Source organism: Myotis myotis, unplaced genomic scaffold (genome assembly GCF_014108235.1).
Source record: "Myotis myotis isolate mMyoMyo1 unplaced genomic scaffold, mMyoMyo1.p scaffold_m19_p_10, whole genome shotgun sequence".
Lineage (NCBI taxonomy): Eukaryota > Metazoa > Chordata > Mammalia > Chiroptera > Vespertilionidae > Myotis > Myotis myotis.
This window is the reverse complement of record NW_023416314.1, coordinates 39,432,909-39,459,019: the sequence shown is the minus strand read 5'-3', so window position 1 is coordinate 39,459,019 and position 26,111 is coordinate 39,432,909. Positions and strand designations below refer to the sequence as shown.

Here is a 26,111-nt window from a genome sequence, read left to right as displayed (position 1 = left end):
AAAGGTTTTGTGATGACGTCACCTCTCCAAAACTAAAACCCACTGGCCTCTGCAGAACTGGAGGCAGCGCAGAGGACGTCTTCACGTCACACAAAGGCCCTGCTCCCTGGTGGCAAACCACAGTTCGCGTGGAGTCCGCGACTTGGGAGGGTGCGGCTGGGGCGGTGGGAGCAAACGCCCGGCCCCACCCTCTTGCGTCCGGCCACACTCAGCATGGCCAGCGAGAGATGGGCGACCCCAACGACCAAACTTGGCTCAGCGGACCAATGGGAACAGACAAGGGGCGGGAGTTATGGGGGGAGGGGGCATGGGCCCCCGAGGGCGTTGCGGGCGGCCTGGACCACGCCTGCCTTGCTGGCTGGTTGCAGCTGCCACGTAATTCCCACTTTTGCTGGATTTTGCCCGGTTGGTGCCACCGTCAGCGCTTCCGGGTTGAACTGCAGCTGAGCTATCAGTCCCCACCCCGCCCAGTGCTAATCCCTCCTCCCCCTGCAAAGCCCAAGTCAAAGCTCAGTGGCTCCTCCCTCTCCTTTGGGACGACTCTACCTTCCAACTCCGAGATAAACTGGAGTGTGTCCTCACACGTTTGAACGTAACACATTTCTTTCTGATTATAAAATATATGCATAATTTAGAAGATTGGGAAGAGCGTTAGTATCAAAGTAAAATTAAAAAGCATTAAAATGAAAATAAAATGAAAAATTATTATCCCGCCAACTAGAAGCAATCATGATTACCTTTGGTCATTCTTTTATTTTTTTTCTCTTGTTTTAATATCATTGGGACAATGCTGTAAAAAAAAAGTTGTATTGTTTTATTACATGCTAAGTATTTTTCCTTGTCATTTTAATTTTATGCATACTATAAAGCAGCCGTTCTCAACCTGTGGATCGCGACCTCTTTGGGGGTCGAAAGACCCTTTCACAGGGGTCGCCTAAGACCATCAGAAAACATATATATAATTACATATTTTTTTGTAATTAATCACTATGCTTTTAATTATGTTCAATTTGTAACAATGAAATTGGGGGTCACCACAACATGAGGAACTGTATTAAAGGGTCGCGGCATTAGGAAGGTTGAGAACCACTGCAAAGTATTCCATGGATGAAAGTGCCATTATTTTCATTGTTTCCAATGGGAATTTAAGCACTTGGAACTTTAAGTGAATAACTCATTGGAGGTGGGGCAGACAGAGTAGGAGAGGCAGGTAAGAACTGGCTAATCCATGACTTCATCTTCCCTTTATAAAGTTGTTCCACAAGAATTACAAGATTTTAGAGCCCTTACAGACGTAACAGTCTTAGGGTTCTAGATTCTAGAGTATTACAATCTTCAGAAACTCGGAATCATACTATCTTGAGGGTGGTAAGGACTTCTGAAGAAACAAGTCCTAACTTTCAGTAAATGTGGGAGTATAAACAATCAGAGCCGTCTCAAGCATGGACTCCTTTACATTCAGAATGTCACCTTTTACTAGCTCTAGTCAACCTCTCTCCTGTATCAAAATGGCTCTAACAAGTCTTCACCAACGGGTCAAGAAATAAGTTAGGACTCCAGCCCTAACTTCTTCCTAGGTAGGAGCTTTACGAGGTATCTAAATGCTGTTTGTCGTGAACTACCATTTCCAAGTAAAAGCAGGGCAGGGAAGGGGGGATTTTATATGGATCTGTTCACTTACTTACTTGATAGGAGAGAAATAAATATTGGTCTCTTTGGGTCTCTTCCATGAAACCATGGATGGTAAATGGACTGCTCAGGGGTTTTATAATAATGATAAATTGGCCTGAATAGGGGTATCCAAATAAATGAGGTAATGTTGAGAGGTAGTAACTGGATAAAAAAGCACTGGGTTAGGAGACCAAAAACCTGACTCTTTAAAAGGTGTGAGGTTGAGCAAGCCACTTCAACTCTCTGAATCTTAATTTCCTCATCTTGTGATGAGTATTTTAAGTCCTTCTTTGCTTGCTTCATAAGATCGTGTTGAAGAACAACTGGAAAAAATGTTTATGAAAGTGTTTTTAGAAAAAAGATGGCACTGGTGTGTGGGAAGATCAACTAAAGAACTTGTATGCAGCCCTAGCTGGTTTGGCTCAGGGGATAGAGCCTTGGCTTGTGGACTGAAGGGTCCCAGGTTCAATTCCAGTCAAGGGCACATGCTGGGTTGCAGGCTCAATCCCCGGTGGGGGATGTGCAGGAGGCAGCTGATCAATGATTCTCTTTCATCATTGATGTTTCTATCTCTCTCTCCCTCTCCCTTCTTCTCTGAAATTCAATAAAAATATATTAAAAAAAAAAAAAGAACTTGTATGCATACATGCATGGACACAGACAATAGGGTGGTGAAGACCAGGGGTAGCAGTGGGCTGGAAGGGGGTCAGTGGGGGAAAAAGGAGACATATGTAATACTTTCAACAATAAAAATTTTTTTAGAAGGCACTGTATTTTGTTATTATTACTGGATGGCATAAAATTTTTAAAAAGAAAGTTTTGAAACAAAAAATATTTTTATTTATTGATTTTAGAGGAAGGGGAAGAGAGAGAAACATCAATTTGTTGTTCTACTCATTATGCATTCATTGGTTGATTCTTTTTTAAAATATCTTTTTATTGATTTCAGAGAGAAAGGGAGAGCAAGCAAGGGAGAGATAGAAACATTAATGATGAGAGAGAATCATTGATCAGCTGCCTCCTGCATGCCCCCTACTGGGGTATAGAGCCTGCAACCCTAGCATATGCCCTGACCAGGAATCCAACCATGACCTCCTGGTTCATAGGTGACACTCAACCACTGAGCCATGCAGGCATGGCTGGTTGATTCTTATATGTGTCCTGACCAGGGATCAGACCTACAACACTGGTGTATCAGAACCGGAGCTGTTTTGGAACTTTTAAAGAATCACAATAATTCAGATAATTGGGAGAGGAGATATGGCAAAAGCCAAGTGGTATAGTAACTTTCCTAAGTTCATATGACCACTTCTTATGCCATGATAGCATTATTAACTCAGGGTAACTTCTGTTTTACTCTGAAGAATTTGCCTCTTTGGCTTGGAAAGAACAGAATTATCTCAAGCGATTTAGGGTGGAGATTTGTTGAGTTTCTCATTGTTAGGATATACTTGTACATGCTGGAAAACCATTAAAAGCTGAGCAGTCCAGTTTCAGGAAGAGTTAGGATACAGGAAAGAGAGGGTGGTTCTGGATTCGAGAAGGGGCTATGGACCACAATAGAGTCAGAAGGTCTGGCTTCCTCTTAACCAGACTTGAAAAATATGTTCACTTGGATTGAGCCTTAGTTTCCTCATCTGCAAAATGGAAATAATAATAATAGAAATGTTATCTAACTGGGTTACTGTCTATTTATGGCAGAATAATGGCATCCAAGACCACGAGAGATGAAAGGGCCTTAGAAATTATATATATACTAGAGGCCCGATGCACAAAATTCGTGCGTGGGTAGGGTCCCTAGGCCTGGATGGCGATCATGGCCGATGTGTGGGGCGACCAGTGGGGCAATTGGGGGACCCCGCTGGCACCCACCTTGGCTGGCCTGACGCTGCCCACTCGCCGGTCCCGCCCCTCGCTGAGGAGACTGGCGGAGCAATGGTGGGGGGCGGCACCGGCCTGCTCTCCAGCTGGCCCCACCCCTGCCAGTTGCCTTCCTCTACTTGGGCCACCTGTGGGATCTATGGGCTGGGGGCAGCTCCTGCGTTGAGCATCTTTCCCCTGGTGGTCAATGCGTGTCATAGCGACTGGTTGTTCCACCGGTTATTCTGCCATTCAGTTGATTTGCAAACTAGGCTTTTATTATATAAAATAAAATGGGGAACTGACCTAATTAGAGCAGAAGGCGGGAGTTCTGGATGGTAGCCTAGTCCACTTGGCCTTTGCCTTGATCTGAGAGCTCCCAGTCCATCACCCTCATTGTACAGATTTGGATGCTGAGGCCTAAGGAGAAGAAGTGACTTGCTCCAACTCATCCAAGTCACATAACGGTAGTGGTAGGACTTGAGCCTAGATTTCTTAAACTCCAGTGTGGTGTTCTTTCCCTGAATATAAGCTGCTTCCTAAAACACAATAAGAATGTGTATAAAAAGCTGAAATTGTCAGGAGTAAAAGTAGTAAGATTCAAAAGGATAAATAGGTAATGGACATGATCGGGCAATTCACAAAAGAAATACAATTGGATAACAAAATATGGGGAAAGGTTCAATCAACAGAAAATGAAAACGAAAACTGAAACTTATAAACTACCAAATTTGCAAATATTTTTGATATGCAATTTTTTACTTACCAAATGTGGAAAGTTTTCAAATATATAAAAATTCAATTATTATGAAGGTGTGGTAAAACAAGAAACAAGTAAATATAGCTATTTGGCAAAATATGCCAATAGCCTCAAAATTAATCTACATAGAACTAATTCTACTTCTCATGATAGCTATCATAAGAAAGTAATATTAACATGAAAATTTAGTATAATCTGTAATATTGAAAGTAAAAAACTTAGGATCCAATGGTACATCTTTATAATATAATATTGTGCAGCTATAAAACGATATTTGCAATGCATTTTAATAAACTAGGGAATAGTTTATATCAGAATATACTGAAAACAAAAATGTCTCTAAAATTGGAAGCAGTCTATATTGAAACTATTTTTAAAATATTATTTTTAAAAGGAGAAATACAATGAAATGTTAATATCCTGATTGTCTTTGTCTGGTGTGGATTCTTTGTTTTGTTTTATTTTACTTTTTAGTCTTTTCCATATTTTTACAGTACATTTTTCTTTTTTTAAAGGAAGGCTCTCAGAGACTCAAATAGGAGCTTATCATGAGAACCATTTGATTAGCAAACCTTGGTGGCAAAGTGCTAGTGTTCTTCGTCAAGTCCAATGTTCATTCACAAATATTTCTGGTGCCTCCTCTATGTCCATGCTATAAAGATGCTGAGAGAAACACAATGCTGAATCAGACAAGGATTCTAAAATCAAGGAGCATGCCCTGGTGATCAGAGAAACACATCTGCAAATAACTGTAATACAAAAGAAAAGTCCAGAAGGGAGGTGTAAGAAAAGATGGTGAACAGAATTATCACTGGAGAAGCAAAGGGTATATACGTAGGAGTGGCTGGAGTGGTAAATTGGAGATAAATCATAAGAGCTATGAATGCCAAGATAAGAAGTGTTGTTAAATTGGAGGGCCGTATGTAGCTATTGAAGGTTTTGCTTTGTTTTTATCTGTTTTGGTTTCATTTATTTGTTTGTATTTTTAAATTCTCACTCAAGGATATTTTTTTCCCATTGATTTTTAGAGAGAGTGAAGAGGGAGGGAGAGACAGAAGAAACACTGATGTGAGAAAGACACAATGATTGGTTGCCTCCCACCTGCTCCTGACCAGGGCTGGGAGCCTGCAGCTGAGGTATGTGCCCTGGACCAGAATCGAAGCCAGGAGGACCCTTCAGTCCACAAGCCCACTCTATCCACTGTGCAAAACCGGGTAGGGCTTTATTTATTTATTTGTTGTTGTTGATCTATTTTGGTTTTAAATCATGATCTTCATGATATGAGCTTCAGGAAGGCTACCTTTGGAAATAGACTAGAATATGAATGAGACTAAAAGCTCGTAGATGAATTAGAAGCCAGTTCAGATGAGAGACAGTGAAAATGGACGTTGGCAAGTAGATGTGAAGGTAAAGAGGAGGAGGCATTCGCCCAGCCGGCGTGGCTCAGTGGTTGAGCATCGACCCATGAACCAGAAGTTCACAGTTGGATTCGCGGTCAGGGTATATGCCTGGGTTGCAGGACTGGTCCCCAGTGTGGGGCATGCAGGAGGCAGTGGATCAATGATTCTCTCTCATCATTGATGTTCCTATCTTCCTTTCTCTCTGAAATCAACAAAAATATATATTTTTTTAAAAGAGGAGGAGGTATTCAAATAAAGACAGAGAAGATAGTTGAAAATGAGGGTTAGAAGCTCCTATTTCAGTAGGTCAAGGAGGGATTACTATTTTCTGAGGAATTTATTTCAAAATTGGCCTCCCCATCATGATTTTGTAAAATCTGCACCTGTGCCTCCTTATCTCAGACTGCCAGGCAGGAGAACCACACTAGTTTGTTAGAGTGAAATTAAGAAATTTCTGCTTCTATTTTTTAAAATATGTTTTTATTGATTTTTAGAGAGAGAGGAAGGGTGAGGGACAGAGATAGAAACATCAATGAGAGAGAAACATCCACCAGCTGCTTCCTGCCCTCCTGCATACCCCTTACTGGGATTGAGTCTGCCCTGACTGGGAATCGACAGCGACCTTTTGGTTCATGGGTTGACTCTCAACCATTGAGCAACACTGGCCAGGCTCTGTTTCTATTTTTCAGTACACTTGTGATATCTGGGGCTTGGGCAGCAACAACTACAAAGAATTCTTCCTAGTTCCTTAGAGAAGTTTTTCTTATGTAGAGTCATGCTGTAAGCTATGAAAGGTGGTGTAAGCAATTCAAGGAATGAGAATAAGGGGACGGGAGGATAGCCTCTTAGGTGTCCAAGGATTCTTGCCCTTATGCTGAAGGATCTTTGTGCAATAGGTCTTCTCCCAGTAACCTGAACATGGGTTCTGGGCTTCTAGAAAGATTCTCGGCTGAGTTGTCCACCTTGCTGCTTGGTGAGTGGTCCTGGGTACAATTTCTCCCTCCCTCCTTACAGGCTTCTGTGATCTCACTAACCACTTGAGCTTTCCTCTTGCAGCCTGTTTCATCATCCTTTCTCCTTCTCTCCAGGGCTAGGCAATCCCCACTCACTCAGCCCATCCCTGCACAAGCAGAAAACTCCTGGTAAAGTCTGGGGAGTCAGCGCCATCCCTTTCTGACTTTTCCTAGGTCGCCAGCTCTCTTCCACCCATGGCCTTGTATCATTTTTTCTTTTAAGTACGGTTTTCTTTGTACTAAAACCATACCAAAAAAAAAAAAAAAGGCAGAAAAGTCCTACTGAAGCTAAAATAGTTTTCAATTGGTGTTAGCTTAATACATATATTTGACTTAAGCCAGAAATGAGAGCTATTGTGCCACCCTTGGGAAACTCTTTATAATAGGCATCATAGAAGTATTACTTTAAAGGAAGTTTAACTTGAGATCAAACATATTCCTTTAAAGGGCCTCCCTTTATTCTCTCTTGTTCCCTAAGGCTTTCTCTGATGTGGTTGTGCAGAGGACCGTAGCGGGTGTTTTTTTAAAAGAGGTTTTAAAGAAGGCTGGCTTGTAAAAATAAAACCAGAAAGGTAGAGTTCCTCCATGCTTTTATTTGTGGTGGAGGAATCTTGGAAAATTCAAAATCCATAATAACATCTAAGAACTTTTATATATTCACTCATTCATTATTTCATTCAACATTTATTGGAGCTTCATTATGTTCTATGACCTGTGCCAAATGCTGGAGATACAAAGAAAAGGGAAGAATACTCCCTTAAGAATACCGGCTTCTGGTCAAACCTCAGGGGGAAGACGGAGAGAGTGGGGTGGTGGGTAAGAGATCAACCAAAGGACTTGTGTGCATGCATATAAGCTTAACCAATGGACACAGACAATGGTGGGGGGGCGGTGAGGCCTGAGCTGGGGGGCAAGGGTAGGCTGGGAGAGGTCAAGGGGGGGAAGGAGACATATGTAATACTTTTAACAATAAAAAATTAAAATATATTAAAAAATAAAATAGAAAAATAAATTATTTTAAAAAGAATACCAGCTTCTGTACAAAGATGAATGAACAAAGATTGGGAGACATCTGTCTGGAGGAGGAGGAGAAATTTACAGGACTGAGGAAGAAGCTGGTGCTTCCGTGCATTTAGCTACCATTCTTATCTAGGAAAGGCTGATTTCATTGTCAGTTCCTCAGTAAAGTTGCTTATGACCCAAATTTGTGTGTGCTGTTGTAAGTGCCAAGTCACAGAATGTTGGTTTGAGGCTTAGAGTTGGCAATGGAAGCATCTCAAGAGCTTCTAATTTGTTTTTGGTGTTATTGACCATTAAAAGGAACCTCCAGAGCTACAGATCTATTGTGTTGCCCTGTATTTGTTATGTACCAGTTGTTTAAGCTTAGGCAAGCCATCTAGCTTCTTCCCTTCATCTACAAAGTGAGAAAACATACCTATCCCATTACACTTATGATGAGGCTTCATAATGTTTATGTAAACAAATAGTTACAAGACACCGTGTTGAAGGCTTGATAATGGGCTGTGCAAGTTACAGTGTGGAGCGACCACAGCATTCCTATGAAGTGGATGTAAGAGGAAAGGTAACATTTAATAAGTATTGGCAAGGATGTGGAGAAAAGGGAACCCTTACAGATTGTTGGTAGGAATGTAAATTAGTACAGCTGTTATGGAAAGCAGTATATAAAATATATATAAAATATATATTAAATGGGAGATTACACCAGCCTTTAAAAAGAAGGAAAACCAGCCCTGGCTGATTTGGCTCAGTGGATAGAGTGTCAGGCCTGTGGATTAAGGGGTACTGGGTTCGGTTTCAGTCAAGGGTTTCGGGCTTGATCCCTGGTGGGGAGCGTGCAGGAGGCAGCTGATTAATGATCCTCTCTCATCATTGATGTTTCTATCTCTTCCTCTCCCTTCCTCTCTGAAATCAATAAAAAATATATAAAAATTAAAATAAAAGTAAAAAAAGGAGGAGGAGGAGGAGGAGGAGGAGGAGGAGGAAAACCAGCCCCAGCCAGTGTGGCTCAGTTGGTTGGACATTACAAGAGATTGCTGGTTTGATCCCTGGTCAGGATACATGCCTGGATTGTGGCATGCAGAAGGCAGCTGATGTTCCTCTCTTCTCCCTTCCTCTCTCTCAAAATCAATAAACTATTCTTTAAATTTAAAAAAAGAAGGAAAACCTGTCATTTGCGATAACATGGATGAACCTGGAGGACATTATGCTAAGTGAAATAAGCCATGCACAGAAAGACAAATACTCCATGATCTCATTTATATTTGGAATCTAAAATAGTCAAACTCACAGGAGCAAAGTATAGAATGTGGTTACTAGGGCTTGGTGTGGGGTGAGGGGTGAGGGGGAGAATAGGAGACGTTGTCCAAAGGTTACAAAGTTCCAGTTACGTAGGATGAATAAGTCTAGAAATCTAATGTACAGCATGACTCTAGTTAAAAATACTGTATTAAATACTGGAAATATTCTAAGACTGTAGATTTTAGGTGCTCTCATCACACACAAAAAAGGTAACGATGTAAGGAGCTGATATTTTAATTAGCTTAAGTGTAATAATCATTCCACTATGTCTATCAAATAATCATATTAGGCACCTTAAATATACACTTTTTTTTGTGTGTTATTCCTCACCTGAGGATATGTTTCCACTGATTTTCTTAGAGAGAGTGGAAGGGAGGAAGAGAGACAGAGAGAGAAACATCAATGTGAGAGAGATACATCAATTGGATGCTGACCAGAACCATGGGTTGAGCTTGCAAACAAGGTACATGCTCCTGAACTTGACCAGAATCAAACCTGGGACCCTTCAGTCTACTATCTGATGTTCTATCCACTGAGCCAAACCAGTTCGGGCAAATATATACATTTTTTTAAGAAGTGGCTCATAGCAGTGAATTCACATGGATTTATTAAACATAAACAAAAGCTTTTAAAAAAAAGAAGTGGCTCATAGAGATTAGTAGGAAGACTAAGTCATAAACAATTATAAAGCAATGGAGATTTCCAATTACAGAGATACAAAAACTCTGTGTATGAAGGGAGTACCTAGTCACATAAAGGCAGTATCAAGTGAAAAAAAAGGTGAACATCAAGTGCAATAACAAATATGCGGTTATTGTTGCTATTATTATTATTATTATTATTATTATTATTGCTGCTGCTACTATTTTTGTTATTGTTGTTCTTAGCAAGGTGTAAAAATTGGTAAATATGAATGGGGCTTCAGTGATAGGGAGCTTGCTTTGTTATCAGAAACCCTGTCAAGATTTTTTATCCTATTGTTTTATCAATCCTTCCTATACTTAAATTCCAAGGAGATACAAAGGGCTATATAGGTAAATTGAGGCAGAGTTGCTAAGAGACCACCTAAAGAGGTAAATTCACAGTTAAGTGCCCAGCATAATGCATTGCCCATAGTGGTCCCTCTAAAGAATAGTTATTATCAACTAGTATTAAACTAGTATTATTTTTTGGAGAGAGAGGGAGAAAGAAAGATTGATTTGTTCTTCCACGTATTTATGCATTCACTGGTTGATTGTTGTACGTGTCCTGACGGGGATCGAACCAGCAACCTTGGCATATCGGCACATTGCTCTAACCAACTGAGGTACCCCTCCAGGGCTACAAGGCAAGCGAATGTCAGAAAAGCTTACTTAGGATTAATCAGCTTTTATTTTATTTATTATTTATTTATTTATTTATTAAGTGGCGGGGGCGGGGGTAGGATTAATCAGTTTTTAAACCAAGGTTAGAAGTCTGTTCTCCATGTCCTGTGCTAGGCGCCTGAATGAATTAATCAGACAGGATCTCAGTCCTTGAGGAACTCAGAATCAAATATGGGAAAGAGACGGAAGCAATATATAGTATGGCAGACAAAACAGAATTGTGTGCCACGTATCTGGGCGGCGAGGGATAGCGATCACTTCTGCCTGGAGAAAGCAGTGAAGGTGATACTGGAGCTAGCTGCAGGGGGGGCGGAGTCTGCAGAGGATTTCTGGACATCGAGTCTCAGAAGCTGCCGGAACCAAGGTGCTGCGGGAGTTGAGGGAGTCTCGGTCGGAGATTGTTACGGGACCCGAACAAGGCCAGTCCGTCCGTGTTGTGAGCCGCCCGGGGGCTGCAGCTGCTTGGGTTGATCTTCATTTTGCACAGTAACAGGCCGCAGCAGCAAAGGATGAACGGAACTCTGGGGAAGGTAACGTGGGTTCCACGCGCGCCGCGCGCGGGGGAGGCGGCGGGGAGAGCAGGGCTGGGAGGTGGCCCGGACTATCACCGCCCCTGCAGACATCCGGGTATAGAAAATGGCGAAAACCAGGCTCTTCCCGGCAGCACACGCGGCGCCTTGTAATCCTAGCGCTGCGCTCCCTCCTCTCCGCTCCGGGTGCGCCGGGCCGCACAGTTCTGCGCGCCACGCAATTCCGCCCTCGCCGCCCAGCGGCCTGAAAAGAGACGATCCCCACGACGGGAGTCACAGCACTAGGATAGGCCCCAGATCATTTTATCTTTGTATTAACTCATCAAGTTCCAGAATTTTCCCTAAGAATACCCTTTTTGACTTGAACTGATTGGGATGTGAGGCTACTTGGCGGTAAGGGAAGGGCGGTAGTAAAATACATGTTTACTTATGAAACCGTAAGTGACTGCAGTAGAACCGATGCGCCGCTATGAAGGCATTCCTTGGCCCTCCCTTGTCCTCTTAACAGATCGAACAGATTTCAGTTGTGCTCTGTCAGTTGTGCTTCTCAGAATGATGACTTATTTTTCAGTGATTTATGTCAGAATTTTATTTTCGGTATTAATTGTGGAGACTATATTTCTTCGATGCACATTAGCAGGTTCATCGCTGCTCACGGATCGACTAGTAATTATCTGGGGGCAGCCCCTGAATTTCTCCGGCTTCGTTTCCTTCAGGGCCCAAGTCCACTTGATTCTGCGTGAAATAACTCACTGTGGTTCACCTGAGCCAAATGGTGAGCATTGGGCCAGACCTAGTGAAAGGAAAATAGAAAACAATCAGAAAGTTCCCAGCTTCTGTGGTTAAAGACAGCCAGGCGGGTGGCTCCGTGCTCCTGCTCTGCTCGCCTCGATGCCGAGGATGCTGCGAGGGGGGCCCTGCTTTGACCATTCGGGCTCCAGGCAGCCCATGCAGACCTGCCGTTAGGCCGTCACGTGCGGGCGCTTAGGGCCCTTCCGAGTCTGATGCCGCTGCCCCTTCCCCACCCTTTGTAGACTGTTTCATCCGCCGGCTGCTCGTCCTTCCTTTGCCGAATGCTTAGTTCCTGATCCGTGATCCTGCGGGGCCTTCTCCCTTGAAGTGCCCGCACCGCCTTCCGAACGCTCCATCGGTCAGGCCCAGCTCACCGCTCTTGTCCACAAGATGTCTCTGATTTCGCCGGCTAGCGCGCCTCTTTATTCCCCGAACTCCTGGCTGGTGTTATGTTTTGACACCTAATCATGTGCAGTCTTATGAGCATCGTTGTCTCAGCCTGCCTGGGAGTGTTCGTAATACTTCGCGGTTACGAAGAAAAGCAATGGGAGTCTCTCTCCTGCCAGCTGTATGACCTTAGGCAGGTTATGTGACCTCTCCCCGCTTCAGTTTCACATCTGTAAAAGGCAGGTCACGGTGCCCACTATGTGCAATTGTTGTGTATCATCTAAGACATTATAGAAGATAATGTAAGACTACTTTGTAAGGCACGTAGGACTATACAAATAGGAATAGTGACATTATTCTGTAATTAATAAATGGCTTCACCTGCATAATTTAATTTGATCTTCATAATATTATGAGATGATCCCGGCAGGTACAAGATGAGGATATGGACGCTACTGGCACTGTCTGGTACATAATAGTTTCTCAGATGTTTTCCTGAATGCTTGAATGAATGAACTCCTTGCTTATAGGACAGGAGCCTCTTAAGTGGTAGTACTGAGACTATGGCCTGGGTCAGTGGCCGGCAAACTCATTAGTCAGCAGAGCCAAATATCAACAGTACAACGATTGAAATTTCTTTTGAGAGCCAAATATTTTAAACTTAAACTATATAGGTAGGTACATTGTTATTAACTTAATTAGGGTACTCCTAAGGCTTAGGAAGAGCCACACTCAAGGGGCCAAAGAGCCGCATGTGGCTCGCGAGCCGCAGTTTGCCGACCACGGGCCTAGGTTTTCCATCTAAGACCCCACTGTCTTTCCTTTTCTAAGTATTTCACATCCCCTTACTTTGATAATAATCTTGGTTTTCCTAATCTGTGAAATAAAGAATGAAAGCTTTCCTTGACCTTCCCCATTGTCAATCCTTCCTTTTTTGTGACCTATACAGTCCATCATACTGATCTCACATTGCAATGTAATAAATAATTTGTACATCTGCCATCCTCACTAGAAATATTTAAGGGTAGGCAACTGTATTTTCTTTGTGTTCAAATGTACTCATCTGCAGTAGGTACTGAATGAATAAGTGATTGAATAAATGTTGACATTACATGGTATTTACTTGGTAAAGCTAAGAATAGTACTTCAAACTCCTAGCTCAATTATCTTTCTTCGGGACCCTAAGACATTTTTAGCTTACAACAATCTCAAATTGTAGATGAGAAGCCCAGCTTTACTGGAATAAAACTGGATGGAATCATGTACCTCCTTGGGTCAGCAGAAGTAGTACAGGCCTGGCCGGTGTGGCTAAGTGATTTAGCATTGACCTATGAATCCAGAGGTTGCCAGTTCAATACCTGGTCAGGGCACATGCCCAGGTTGCTGGCTCAGTCCCCAGTACGGGCATGCAAGAGGCAGCCAATAGATGTTTCTATCTCTCTTTCCCTTCTCTCTCTGAAATTAATAAACACTGATAGAGATAGATGTTTCTATCGCTCTCTCCCTTCCTCTCTCTCTGAAATAAAAAACATTAAAAAAAAAAAGAAGTAGTAGAACAGAGTGGATCTGACGAAGACACTAATGCTGATTTTCATCAAACCCAGAATACGTATTGATTGATCCAGATGACAGCCCAGAAAGAGCTACTCAACTATGGGGGCAGATCTCCTAGTTCAAGTGAAACCATTGAGGGCTAACATGGAGCAGAGTTCATATGAACAAGTGACAAATCAACAGACATGAATTAGGAGGACATAAGAAGATAGGAAATAGGAAACAAATGTACAGTGCCTAGAAGGGCAGGGAGTCCAGAATCCCAGGAAAATTATCAAGAAGTTCACTATATCCTGGTCACTACTAGACTGTAAGTGGAGGACAGGGACATTTTCCTACTTTGTTTATGGTTTTATCTTCAGCACCCATCACACACTAAGATATATATTGTTTAGTAAATGAGTAGCTGAACAATCACCACCGCTATCATCAATGCTACTTATTCTACCATTAACAATGTGCCTTGCACTTGCTAAGCCCTTTTTATATATTATCTAATTTAATCATATAAACAATTCTATGAGGTAAATATTTTTATAACCTCTTTAGAGATAAGGAAGTAAGGTTTGGAGGCATTTACTAATTCAATCAGTAAATATTTATTTATTTATTTATTTTTTAGTAAATATTTATTGAGCCCAGCTGGCGTAGCTTAGTGGTTGAGCGTCGACCTTTGAACCAGGAGGTCACAGTTTGATTCCCAGTCAGGGCACATGCCCGGGTTGCAGCTCGATCCCCAGTTTGGGGCATGCAGGAGGCAGCCGATCAATGATTCTCATCACTGATGTTTCTGTCTCTCTCTCCCTCTCTCTCTGAAATCAATTTTTAAAATATTTTTTAAAATGTTTATTGAGCACTTGCTATGTGTAGAAAATGTGCTAGATGCTGGGATGTAGCTTTTTCTGTTTTCATGGAACTTGTATTCCTAGCAAAAGAGACAGATGAATTAAATAGGTAACTTTGTATGATAAATGCCATAAAAGAAAGATTCTGGGTGTTGTATGGATGTGTAACATGCAGGATCCAAGCAAGTCTGCACAGTCAGGAAAGTATTCTGAGGTTGTTACATGACTATGACTTAAAGAATGATAGAACTTTTTCTCTTTTTTTATGATAAAGAGCATGTGCAAAACCCCTGAAATGAGAACACACTGGGAATTTCAGAGGGCCCCAAGGAACTTGGGAGAGAAGCAGTGGGGCTTGGATCAAGGGAGAATGTGCAGAGAAGTATGGGGATGAGAGTTGGGGAGAGAGTAGGGGAGTGGGCTTACAGTTCAGGAGATGACCACAGGTGTTTTGAACTGAATTTAGTCCTGGAGAATGTTAGGGAATTGGGCCATCTAGCAGTTATGATGTGAGGCCAGATATTTCTTTTTTTAAAAAATACTGAGATATCATTCACATACCATAATATTCACCCTTTAAAAGTGGACAACTCAGTGGTTTTTAGCATATTCACAAAACTGTGCAGCTATCACCACTACCTAGTTCCAGAATATTTTCATCACTCCAAAAAGAAACCCTGTGCCCATAACAAGTCACTTTATCATTCCCCAATACCCCTGCCCACCCCCTGGTAACCACTAACCTACTTTCTGTCTCTATGGGTTTGTCTGTTCTGGTCATTTCATATAAATGAAATCATACAGTATCTGAATTCCTTTAGTGAATTCCTTTAGTGAAGCCATGAATTCCTTTAGTGCCTTGCCAAAGCTCATACAGCTAGTAAAATGGAAGTGCTAATATTCAAACCCAGGTCTTTGTGAATTTATAACCGGTGCCCCTAACTGCCATAAAGACTCAGTGCAAAGACCGACTTTGATAGTCTGTCATTCTTTAAGTCATAGCCATGCAACAACCTCAATATCAGAAGAGAATGGCTAGAGGAAAACTATAAACAAAAGCAGTTTTGAAAGAACTTAGAAAAAGGTCAGCTAGAACATATCTACCAGCTATGTGCATTGGACATATTAAGTCACCTTTCTGAGCTTTGGTATCCTCACAGTAAAACGGGAGTAGAAATATCTACCTCACAGAATCGTTGTGAGCAATAAAGGAAATGATGTTTGGCATATAGCAGGTGCTTAACAAATAGGATTATTTAGGCTATTATGAGCATATTCACTTCACTAATATGAATTGGTATTACTCTTTTGAGAGGTAAGTGGCAGAATGGAAATCGTGGGCTTTGGATTCAGTCAGACTTGGGGTTGAATTCTTGGCACCTCTGACCAAGCTTATAACTTTGAGCAATTGAACCTAAGCCTCTGTATTTTCCTCTGTAAAACAGACAATTATCTCAATAATGACTCTACCTTTGGCATAAAGAGTATGTGTAAAGTGCTTAGCACAAAGGATGTACTCAATAAGTAATAGTAAAAATGCTATTTTAGATAATATTTGTTAATATACAGATTTATTCTGTTAGTCTTCATAAAACACCTCTCAGTTGTTTCCTCATGGGCCCCTGACCCCCTGCTGGCACTACCCACTTTGGGGCTCTGGTGTCTAAGGCTGCTCATCCTATATAATGAAAGCCTAATATGCAAAATGACTGAATGGTGGAACTACCAGGGGGGCGGGGGGCAGGCCAGTGAGTGAGTGGTGCCAGGCCAGCCAAGGTGGGTGCCAGTGGGCAGAGGGAGGGGATGCCAATCGGGGGGCGGCAGCAGCAACTGGCGGTGGTGGAGAGGCGATTGGGGGGCAGGACTGGCCACTCGCTGGCTGGAGCTGTCCCCCTATCGGCCCGCCGGTCACCTACCGCAGAGGGAGGCCAGACTGCGGCTTAGGCCCCTGAGGGCTTCCAGACTGCGAGAGGGTGCAGGCCGGGCTGAGGGATTCCCCGCCCCCCGTGCATGAATTTTAGTGCACCAGCCCTCTAGTGAACTATAAGGTTTTGTCCCCTGACTTCTCTTCTTTGGTAGCTGTGAAGTCCTTTCCACTTCTTGGCTCCCAAGCTCCTGAGACAAGTATTTTTATATCCCGTTGTGGCAGCTGTGTCCTCATTCATTCATTCACTAGCATGACTGTCCTCCTCTTCCGTTTGCTCCAGAGCTGGAGCTGCTCTTCATTTGCTGACTGGGAGGAGGGGGTGTTTGTGGATGCAGTCCCAAAATAGATTACTTTGGTCCTGATAAATAATGCTGAGCATTGCAGGGAGAGGAAGCACATTTCCCAGAGCTGAAAGGAAGCAGCGTTCACACCACAGTTTGAATGTCTTCCAGAAAGTTGTCAGCCTTTAAGCCTGGCTTTTAGATAATTACATCCTTTGCTATTGTAGAGACTCTGAACAATTAAAGTGAGGAAAAATCAGTGTCATCTAGATCTTTCTTCCCATCCAATACTTCCTCTGTATGAAGTGACCCATTTAAGAATATATTCTGTTCACTGGATTTCTGTCCTGTTTGTGATGATGGTTGACAGATCTTGGGACTGGAGGAACCTTAGAGTCATTTGTTCTAACTTCAGAGGGAAGCACTAGCCAAGGTACTGTTGACAAAAGGTTGCTGCCACCAATCCAACCCCAACAGGAGTACCCAATTTAGGATGGGGTGAAGGGGCAGAAACTTTACTCACATGAACAGCTTGCAAACCCGGGAAGCACAGCCTCTGGTGGAAACTGAGAAAGTGCACTCCATGAGGACAAAGCAGAGGCTCCCTTATTTAAAGTCCCTGCCCTAATCCCTGATTGGTCCATTTTTATGCAAATGCGGAATACAAATTTGCACATTCTGATTGGTTCAAATAGCACTCCTCTGATTGGTCAGAATCCCATATTCTAATTGGTCATTGTGGAGTTGATCTGATTGGTCAGTAAGTATGCAAATGAGGATATGGTTGAGCAGTTCTCATTGAATGAGGCAGGTCTCAGCCCATTGGTCAAAATATAGTTACCAGGAACTCCTTTATAAGGGTTGACTCTGAACACAGTGCAGGAGATTGGTAACTCAGTCTGTACCTTTTCCCTGAGATGCAGAGTACATCAGAAGCCTCTGTCCCTAATGGCTGCTAGACTCTGGTTAGGAATTTGGACCCAGTTAACCATGAGGATTCCTTTGCAGTTATTTTCCTTCTTAAGGTCCACAATATGGTGGCTAGAGGTGGGGGAGCCAGCTGGCGTTCCTGTTTCCTGGGGCTCACAGCTGCCTACTCTCTATCTTTTATGTTAGGTTAAGCATTTTGCACACATACTTTACAAAGTCTTTTAGTATCTGATTTAATTGTGATTTTTAGGATTGTCAATGTACTTTGTTCTCCCTTCCATCTATTCATCATGACTTCACATACTCTGGGAGACTTTTCCTAAACTTGAACATTTCCTAAGCACCAAAACATTTATTTATGTGAGAGAGGGTGTAAAATAGAAAATTATTTTCTTTGAAATCAGAGAAACCTAAGATCCTATGCTAGTTCTGATAGTAGTTGTTTGGCTTTGGGTAAATTACTTAATCTCAGTTTCCTCAACTGCAAAAATGGGATAATAATACTTAACTTATAAGGGAATTATGATTTAGACACACAGTAGGCATTCAACAGGTAGTAGCATTGCTTATCACTTCTTTCTAATCATTTATTTATTCACCAAAACAAACCTTGATTGAATGTCTACAAGGTGCCTGAGAGGAATATGACAGTATATTACCCTTGCCCCTGAGGATCTCTTGGTTTAGCATACTGATCTATGGGTGATGTTAAGAGTTTTAGTCAATCTCTTGAAGTAGTATGTCTATTTATGCCTATATGTATTTGTCTGGGAAGAAGATTCATGTCTTTGAGAAAATTCTCAGCAATGTCTTTAATACTCCGAAAGCTAAGAATTTCTCTGGCCATCTCTGCCTGGATTTCCTGCCCAAAGTGCTTGTTCATGGGACTTATTGTGACTTAATCATATAATGCTTATACTATTGCTTAGCTGTTTGACAGAAATGTATACCATATGCCCAGCCATTTGAACTATGGGGTAGGGATTGTGCTTACATTTCTTTCCCAACTTTTTAAAATTGAATTTAGAGAGAGGAAGGAAGAGAGAGAGAGAGAGAGAGAGAGAGAGAGAGAGAGAGAGAGAGAGAAACATCGATGTGTGAGCAAAACATCAATCAGTTACCTCCACACATGCCCAGACTGGGTGGCTGAACCTGCAACCTTGTGCCCTGACCTTATGATGTACTAGATGACACATCAACCAACTGAGCCACACCTGCCAGGGCTGTGCTTATATTTTTTAACAGATTTATAGAGATATAATTCAAGTACTATATAATTCACCTATTTAAAATGTGCAATTCCATGGCTTTTAATATATTCAGAGTTGTGCAACCATCACTACAATCAATTTTAGAACATTTTCATCATCGAAAAAACCCCATATACCTTGGCTGTCATTCCCAGCTCCTCAGATCCTCAGCCCTAGTCAACCACTAATCACTTTCACTATAGATTTGCCTATTCCCAGTTTTTCATATAAATGTAGTCATACAATATTTGGCCCTTGTGACTGATTTCTATCACTTAGCATAATATTTTCAAAGTTTATTCATGTTACATTTTTTTTATTTTTTAAATATATTTTTATTGAGTTCACAGAGAAATGGAGAGGGAGAGAGAGATAGAAACATCAATGATAAGGGAATCATTGATTGGCTGCCTCCTGCATGCCTCACACTGGGGATCCAGCCCACAACCCAGGCATATACCTTGACAGGGAATTGAACTGTGACCTCCTGGTTCTGGTTCATAGGTCAATGCTCAACCACTGAGCCACACCAGCCGGGCACATTTTGTTTTATATTCCCTTTAATATTCAGCACAGTACTGTAGTTGGCACATAATAATAGTCTTTTTGTTTATTTTATAATAGTCTTTTTAAAAATAAACTTTAAAATTTGTGCAAGAGTAGGCCTTCCTTCCCCCGGCTGCCAGCACCGGCTTCCCTCTGGCACCCGGGACCCAGGCTTCCCTTGCAGTCCGGCTTCATCCGGAAGGTCATCTGGTCTAATTAGCATATTACGCTTTTATTATTATAGATAATTTCTTGGACTGTAACCTCAGTGGGCCTTAGTTGCCTCATCTATAAAATTGCTTTCAAGTGTTTTGAGAATTAGGGAAGAAGTTAAGAAAGTCTGTTGCACGGTGCCTGTGCTTGGCAGAAGCATCATAGTTGTTGATCGATATTAGAAAAATAGATCAAATTAGAAAGGGGAAACAAGGTTTTTTCTTTAAAAAACAAAAAGCACTCCCCCTCTCCCCCCCGGGTGCAGGATGGAAGGGGGGCTTCTGTTTTTTGAGCATTTTCTGTAGTGGGTGGAATAAGAAGGGAAAGATGACCTTGGTTTGCCTGCATATTTAAGATTAACTATAGGACAGCTTCTTTGCCTGACAAGAGCCTTTGGGTCCTTTTGGTTTGTGTACTGAGTTCTAGCCTCTTTGTGAAGAGATGCTTGGAAGTTTATCAGTGCTTAAGATTGTCCTAACATTGTTATTTTGCTGTAGGTGCTGTGTTTGAAGAATGATACCATTTTTAAGAAAGCCTTTCCTCTCTTAAGGTAAGGATATTAATAATAATAGTTGAATATAGTTAACATTTGCATTCTGCCAGATAATTCACACAGCATTTTTCTTTCATCATCTCCACTTGCATGTCTACTAAGCATCTTGAGCATGAACACCTCTGCCATCTTGCTCTTTTTTATTTATTTATTTTTTTATTTCAGAGAGGAAGGGAGAGGGAGAGGGAGAGAGAAACATCAGTGATGAGAGAGAATTGGTGATCAGCTGCTTCCTGCACGTCCCCTTCAGGGGATGGAGCCCACAGCCCAGGTACGTGCCCTTGACTGGAATCAAACCTGGGACTCTTCAGTCTGCAGGCTGACGCTTTATCCAATGAGCCAAACCAGCTAGGGCATGCCATCTTGCTCTTTATCCATTCTCAGTGAATGACAACCCCATTCATCTGGTTGCTTAGGCCAGAATCCTTGGAGTGATCCTTGACATTGTTATTTCTCTCACTCTACATCTAATTCTTTAACAAATCCTGTTGGCTCAACTTGTGAAATATTATAGAATTAAACCAGATTCAGGTCTCAAACTATTTGTTTTGCTAAACTACTAGGGACCAGCTCCTTATCTTCCTAACACGTTAAGCGCCAAGCCTGTATTGTCTTCCTTTCCGTTTAGCCCACAATATCCGATTTCACCGATATGCTGGCGGCATCAGTGACTGACCGGTCCAGACAGAAAGTATAGTGTCAGTCACTGATGACTGACATGGCACTTAACGTATAAACTACAATTATGCTGCCTTCTAAGTGGTCTCACTGCCTTCACTTTTGTCTTCTATCCTTTGCACTAAAATCAGAGTGATTCTTTTAAAATTGAGTTAGCTCATGTTACTTCTCTCTCAGACTTTCCCATCTTAGTCAAAATAAGTTCTACAATCCCACCATGGCTTACAAGTCTTTATCTAATCTGTTCCCTCATTGTATACTTCTACTTACTCACTGGCTCCCTTTCTATTCCTTGATGACATAACCATTCTCCCACCTAAGGATCTTTGCACATTCTCCCCTCAGATATCCATATAGTTTGTCCTCTGACTTTATTCAGGTTTGTGCCCAAATGTTGTATCATCAGGGAGGCCTTCTCTATCTACACCTCCCATCAATCTCTGTCCCCTTACCTTTATTTTTCATAGCAGGTATTACCACTTGACACATTTTATATATATGTATGTGTATATATATTTAAATTATCTGTCTTCCTCACCCTGCCCACTAGAATATAATCATCATATGGATAAAGACTTGCTAGTTTTGTTTACTTCTATATCCCAAGGGCCTAGAATGGTGTCTGACACATAGTAGGCATTTAATAAATACTTGTTGAATGAATTAATAGTTCTTCATAATTATCAGGTGAGGCATGTGATATTATCTCAATTTTATGCATAAATAACTGAGGTTCAAAATGGTAAATCAATTGCTTAAAGATGACATAGCTAATATAAGTTGGAGTTAGGATTCAAACCCAAGTTGTTCTTTCACTCTTCTGTATTTACAGTATGCTACCTCCCCATTGTTTTTTCTCTGGGTGATAATGAAGAGCATTTGGCAGTTTATTTCTCTATTCATCAGATATCCACAATGTCTTATGCATGGCAGCCACATGATATAAAACAATGAATTGAATATCTTCCTGACCACATGAGCCTGGATGAATTCTTTAATCCTTTACATTTATTGAAGCCTTTTCCTCTTATTCCCTTTCCATCTTAATCTATTTTTCCATTAGTCAGTCAGTTATTTAATATGTATTTACTATGGCACCATGCTAGGCATTTTACATGTTCTCACATTAACAAAAACACTACAGGACAAATATATAAATATTGTTATTTTACAAAAGAGGTATCTGGCCTTGGCCAGGTAGCTGTTGGTTAGTGTCGTCCTGATATGCCAATGTTTTGGGTTCAATCCTCAGTCAGGGCACATACAAGAATCTATGAATAGTTCTGGTCAATGTTGTTCAATGTTCTGTTCAGTGTTGAGAGCATCTGTCTGAGGACTGAAGGATCCAGGTTCGATTCCCGATCAAGGGCATGTACCTGGGCTGCAGGCCCGATCCAGGCCTAGGTGGGGTGTGTGCAGGAGGCGGCCAATCAATATATCTCTCTCACATCGATGTTTTTCTCTCTCTCCCCCCTCCCTTCCTTCCTCTGTCTCTCTCTGTGAAATCAATAAATTTAAAATAAAAAAGAGGAAACTGGCTCAGAGAGTTTAAGATACATTTTCAGTCCCATGAGATGAGGTAACTATGTTACAGAGACACAAAACAACTTGCCTAAGGTCACAGTTTGGAAATGGTGGAATCAGCATTTAATCACAGATCTGCTTGTCTCTAACTTGTCCCACGGTTTAGCATCAAAGCTTTGCAGGATACTGAATTAAAATACTCTGATTACTTAGTCAACCAAACAGAACCATTTTAAATTATGTACTTATTTATTATTGTTGTTGTTATTGATTTTAGAGAGAGGAAGCGGGAGGGAGACAGAAAGAACATTGATGTGAGAGAGAAACATTGATGGGTTGCCTCCTGTTGTGCCCTGACCAGAGATCAAACCTGCAACCTGTTGGTGTATAGGATGACACTCCAACCAAGTGGGCCACCTGGCCAGGGCCAAACAGAACCATTTTATTCTCCTCCATATTCACTGGCTTCTGTATCCAGTGTAGCTCTCATTGCTGTCCCTTCCTCTCCATCTTCCCTGAGCATGTTCTAATGCAAGGCTGTTATAAGAACCACCTCACTAGTTCACTTGCCTCAGTCTCACCTCTTCCCATTCATTTCTCACCTACTGTCAGGGTTAACTTCCAAAACTTAACCTTGATCATGTCACTCCTGTGCGTAAATTCTGCCAGGAGCTTCCCACTGCCTATACAGAATAAAGACCAAACTCCTTCGCACAGCACACGAGGTTCTTTATAACCTGACTCCCTATTACCTCTTTCACCCTGTTCCCTTCCCTGCAGCTTAAATTCCACTTACGTCCAGCTGCTTGCTGTTCCCTAAACTTACCACTTTTATCCCTCTGCTTAGAATGCTTTACCTGTTAGGGTAAGTAATCCAGAACAGTTCATTTTTAAAGCTCAGCTCAAAAAGTTTCACCTCCCTGGTGGAAATGATCACACTTTCCTTTGTGTTTCACCAAATCATGTACATGTTTTTGTTCTGGATCAGTACTATACTGTGGTTCGCATTTGTTTACAACTCTCTCCCAACTAGACCATAGATAGAGACATTTACTTTGTATTTTTGTATCCTCAAGACCTAAGCACATTGGCTGGCACATAGTAGGTACTTAATATTTGTGGAAAGGAGGGAAGGAGGAAATATCTGGCATTGACTTATCCTTGATGAGGAGTATACAAGTTTTGATAACTGCAAATAAATAGCAGGTATCTAATTGTATTCACCGTACTCTCTCTTTTTAGGTTCAGAACTTCAGGAGAGAATCCCATTTGTTCTGCAGGTAAGCATTTTTTTCCTGGTGTAGTCTACTTACTTTAAGTGACTCTCTGGCACGCTAATAATTTTTCTACAAGGATGCCTAACATATCTTTGAGAAGAGTGGCTGGGACCAGATCCAAGCCCTCACATGGAATAGGGTAGTGGGCAAGAACATAAAGAAATGGTTAGGAGCAAGAGCTCTACAGTTTGTTTAGATTCCAACTCTAACTCATATTTATTGTGTGACCTTTGGCTAATTCCCCATAACTTCATTTCCTCACTTTTACAAAATAGGGATAATTAGGCCATGGCCAGATAACTTAGTTGGTTGGAGCATTGTCCCAATGCACCAGGGTTGTGGGTTCGATCCTTGTTCAGGGGACAAACAGGAGTCAATCAATGAATGCATAAATAAGTGAAACAACAAATCAATGTCTGTCTGTCTGTCTGTCTCTCTCCCTCTCCCTCTCCCCACCTTCTCCTTCCCTTTCTCTTCTTTTATCTCTAGGATCAATCAATAAATAAAAATTTAAACATGGGGATAATTATAGTACTAACTACAGTGAATTATTTGGAGACTCAGTGAGGTAAAACACATAAAGTGCTCAAAAAGTTAGATGTTTTTGTTATTATTTCTATTATTAGTGTTACTATTCCAGACTTATTTTTCATGTCTATCATCTGCCAGGCTAGGGCTTTTCTCTTTGTATTTTGTAATGACTGTCCATTCAATCTGATTAACTCAGTGGTTCTCAACCTTCCTAATGCCGCAACACTTTAATACAGTTCCTCATGTTGTGGTGACCCCCAATTTCTTTGTTACAAATTGAACATAATTAAAGCATAGTGATTAATCACAAAAACAATATGTAATTATATATGTGTTTTCCGATGGTCTTAGGCAACACCTGTGAAAGGGTTGTTCGACCCCCAAAGGGGTCGCGACCCACAGGTTGAGAACCACTGGATTAACTCAATAAATTTTAATCTGTTTCAATCTAATTATTAACCATTTTTGCTTTGTCTATTATGTGAGAAATTTCAAAGCAATTGTTGTATTTCAATGAAATCTGTCATTTTTCTAAAGAGGAATGGGAGTAAAGAAGGGAACTAATATTTACTGAGTGCTTAATATGTGCCAGGCAATGTATAAGAAGTTTGATATCTGTTAATTCTTTTAGAAGATGGCTGCAATGTATAGAGAATCACCATTTCTTTTAGCCCTAAAGCCCAGCATCTCAAAATATGGGCTTCTTTTTATTACTGGTTCTCTCAGCAAACATTTATTGTACCAGGATATGTGTTAGGTGCTGAGGATATAAAATTAAGAGGATACAGTCCTTGCCATTTGGAAGCTTACAGTCTTGTAAGAAATAATTCTCCCCCCAAGAATACTACAATGAACACTTATGTACCTACCACTTAGATTTAACTGTTGTTAACATTTTCCTTCTGTATTAGACATCATGATACTTCACCTTTAAATACTTCAGCATGCATTTCTAGAAATAAGAACATTTTCTACATTCTGTTAAAGAGACACAAAACCATTATCTCACGCAAGAAAATTCTGTATAATAAAAGGCTAATATGCAAATTGACCAAACAGCGGAATGACCAGTTGCTATGAAATGCACTGACCACCAGGGGGCAGATGCTCAATGCAGGAGCGCTCTGGTGGTCAGTGCGCTCCCACAGGGGGAACGTTGCTCAGCCAGAAGCCAGGCTCATGGCTGGCAAGTGCAGCAGCGGTGGCGGGAGCCTCTCCCGCCTCCCAGGCAGCGCTAAGAAGCAGCAAGCCCGGCTTCTGGCTGAGTGGAGCTCCGACAGGGAAAGCTGGGCTCACGGCTGACGAGTACAGCAGTGGTGGCAGGAGCCTCTCCCGCTTCCGCAGCAGTGCTAAGGATTCTTCAGGGGATGTCCGCCTGCTGGCTTAGGCCCATTCCCTGTCAGCAGTCGGACATCCCCTGAGGAGTCCCGTACTGCGAGAGGGCGCAGGCCGGACGGAGAGACCCCTCCCTCCCACCTCCGCTGCCCCCAGTGCACGAATGTCGTGCACCGGGCCTCTGGTTAATAATAATGCCCCAATATCATCTAATACCTTATCCACTTCCCCAATTGTCCCCAAAATGTCTTTTGTGAGCTTGTTTATAAACAAAAGCCAATAAAGTTTTACACTATGTATTTCACTATTCTGTTACTTTTAATCTAGAAGAGCTCTACCACTTTTTTCCTATAACAGTGACTTTTTTTTTCCTTTTTTGAAATTGTTTTTTATTGTACAGACATTTTAGAGCCCTTAATGGGAAAGGACAGAAATATATTTTTCCTGACTACATTTATAATGGTAATGTTACAGACATAAAAGAAAAATGTCACAATTCTTCTACCATAAAAATCTATTTGTGTTTAAGCCCTTGTTATAACAGTGACTTTTTGATTGGGCCAGTCCGTTT

General features: G+C 41.6%; 1 protein-coding gene across 1 annotated transcript in view; it reads left to right on the top strand.

The window, feature by feature from the left end:
- The first annotated feature begins 10,589 nt into the window (after window positions 1-10,589).
- Window positions 10,590-26,111, top strand: part of MRPL48 (mitochondrial ribosomal protein L48) — a 55,913-nt gene continuing 40,391 nt past the window's right edge. Inside the window, exons 1-3 of the mRNA XM_036325024.1 lie at window positions 10,590-10,917; window positions 20,140-20,192; window positions 23,640-23,677. Of these exons, the coding sequence (XP_036180917.1) occupies window positions 10,897-10,917; window positions 20,140-20,192; window positions 23,640-23,677 (112 nt within the window). The 5' untranslated portion in view covers window positions 10,590-10,896. The remainder of the gene's footprint in view (window positions 10,918-20,139; window positions 20,193-23,639; window positions 23,678-26,111) is intronic.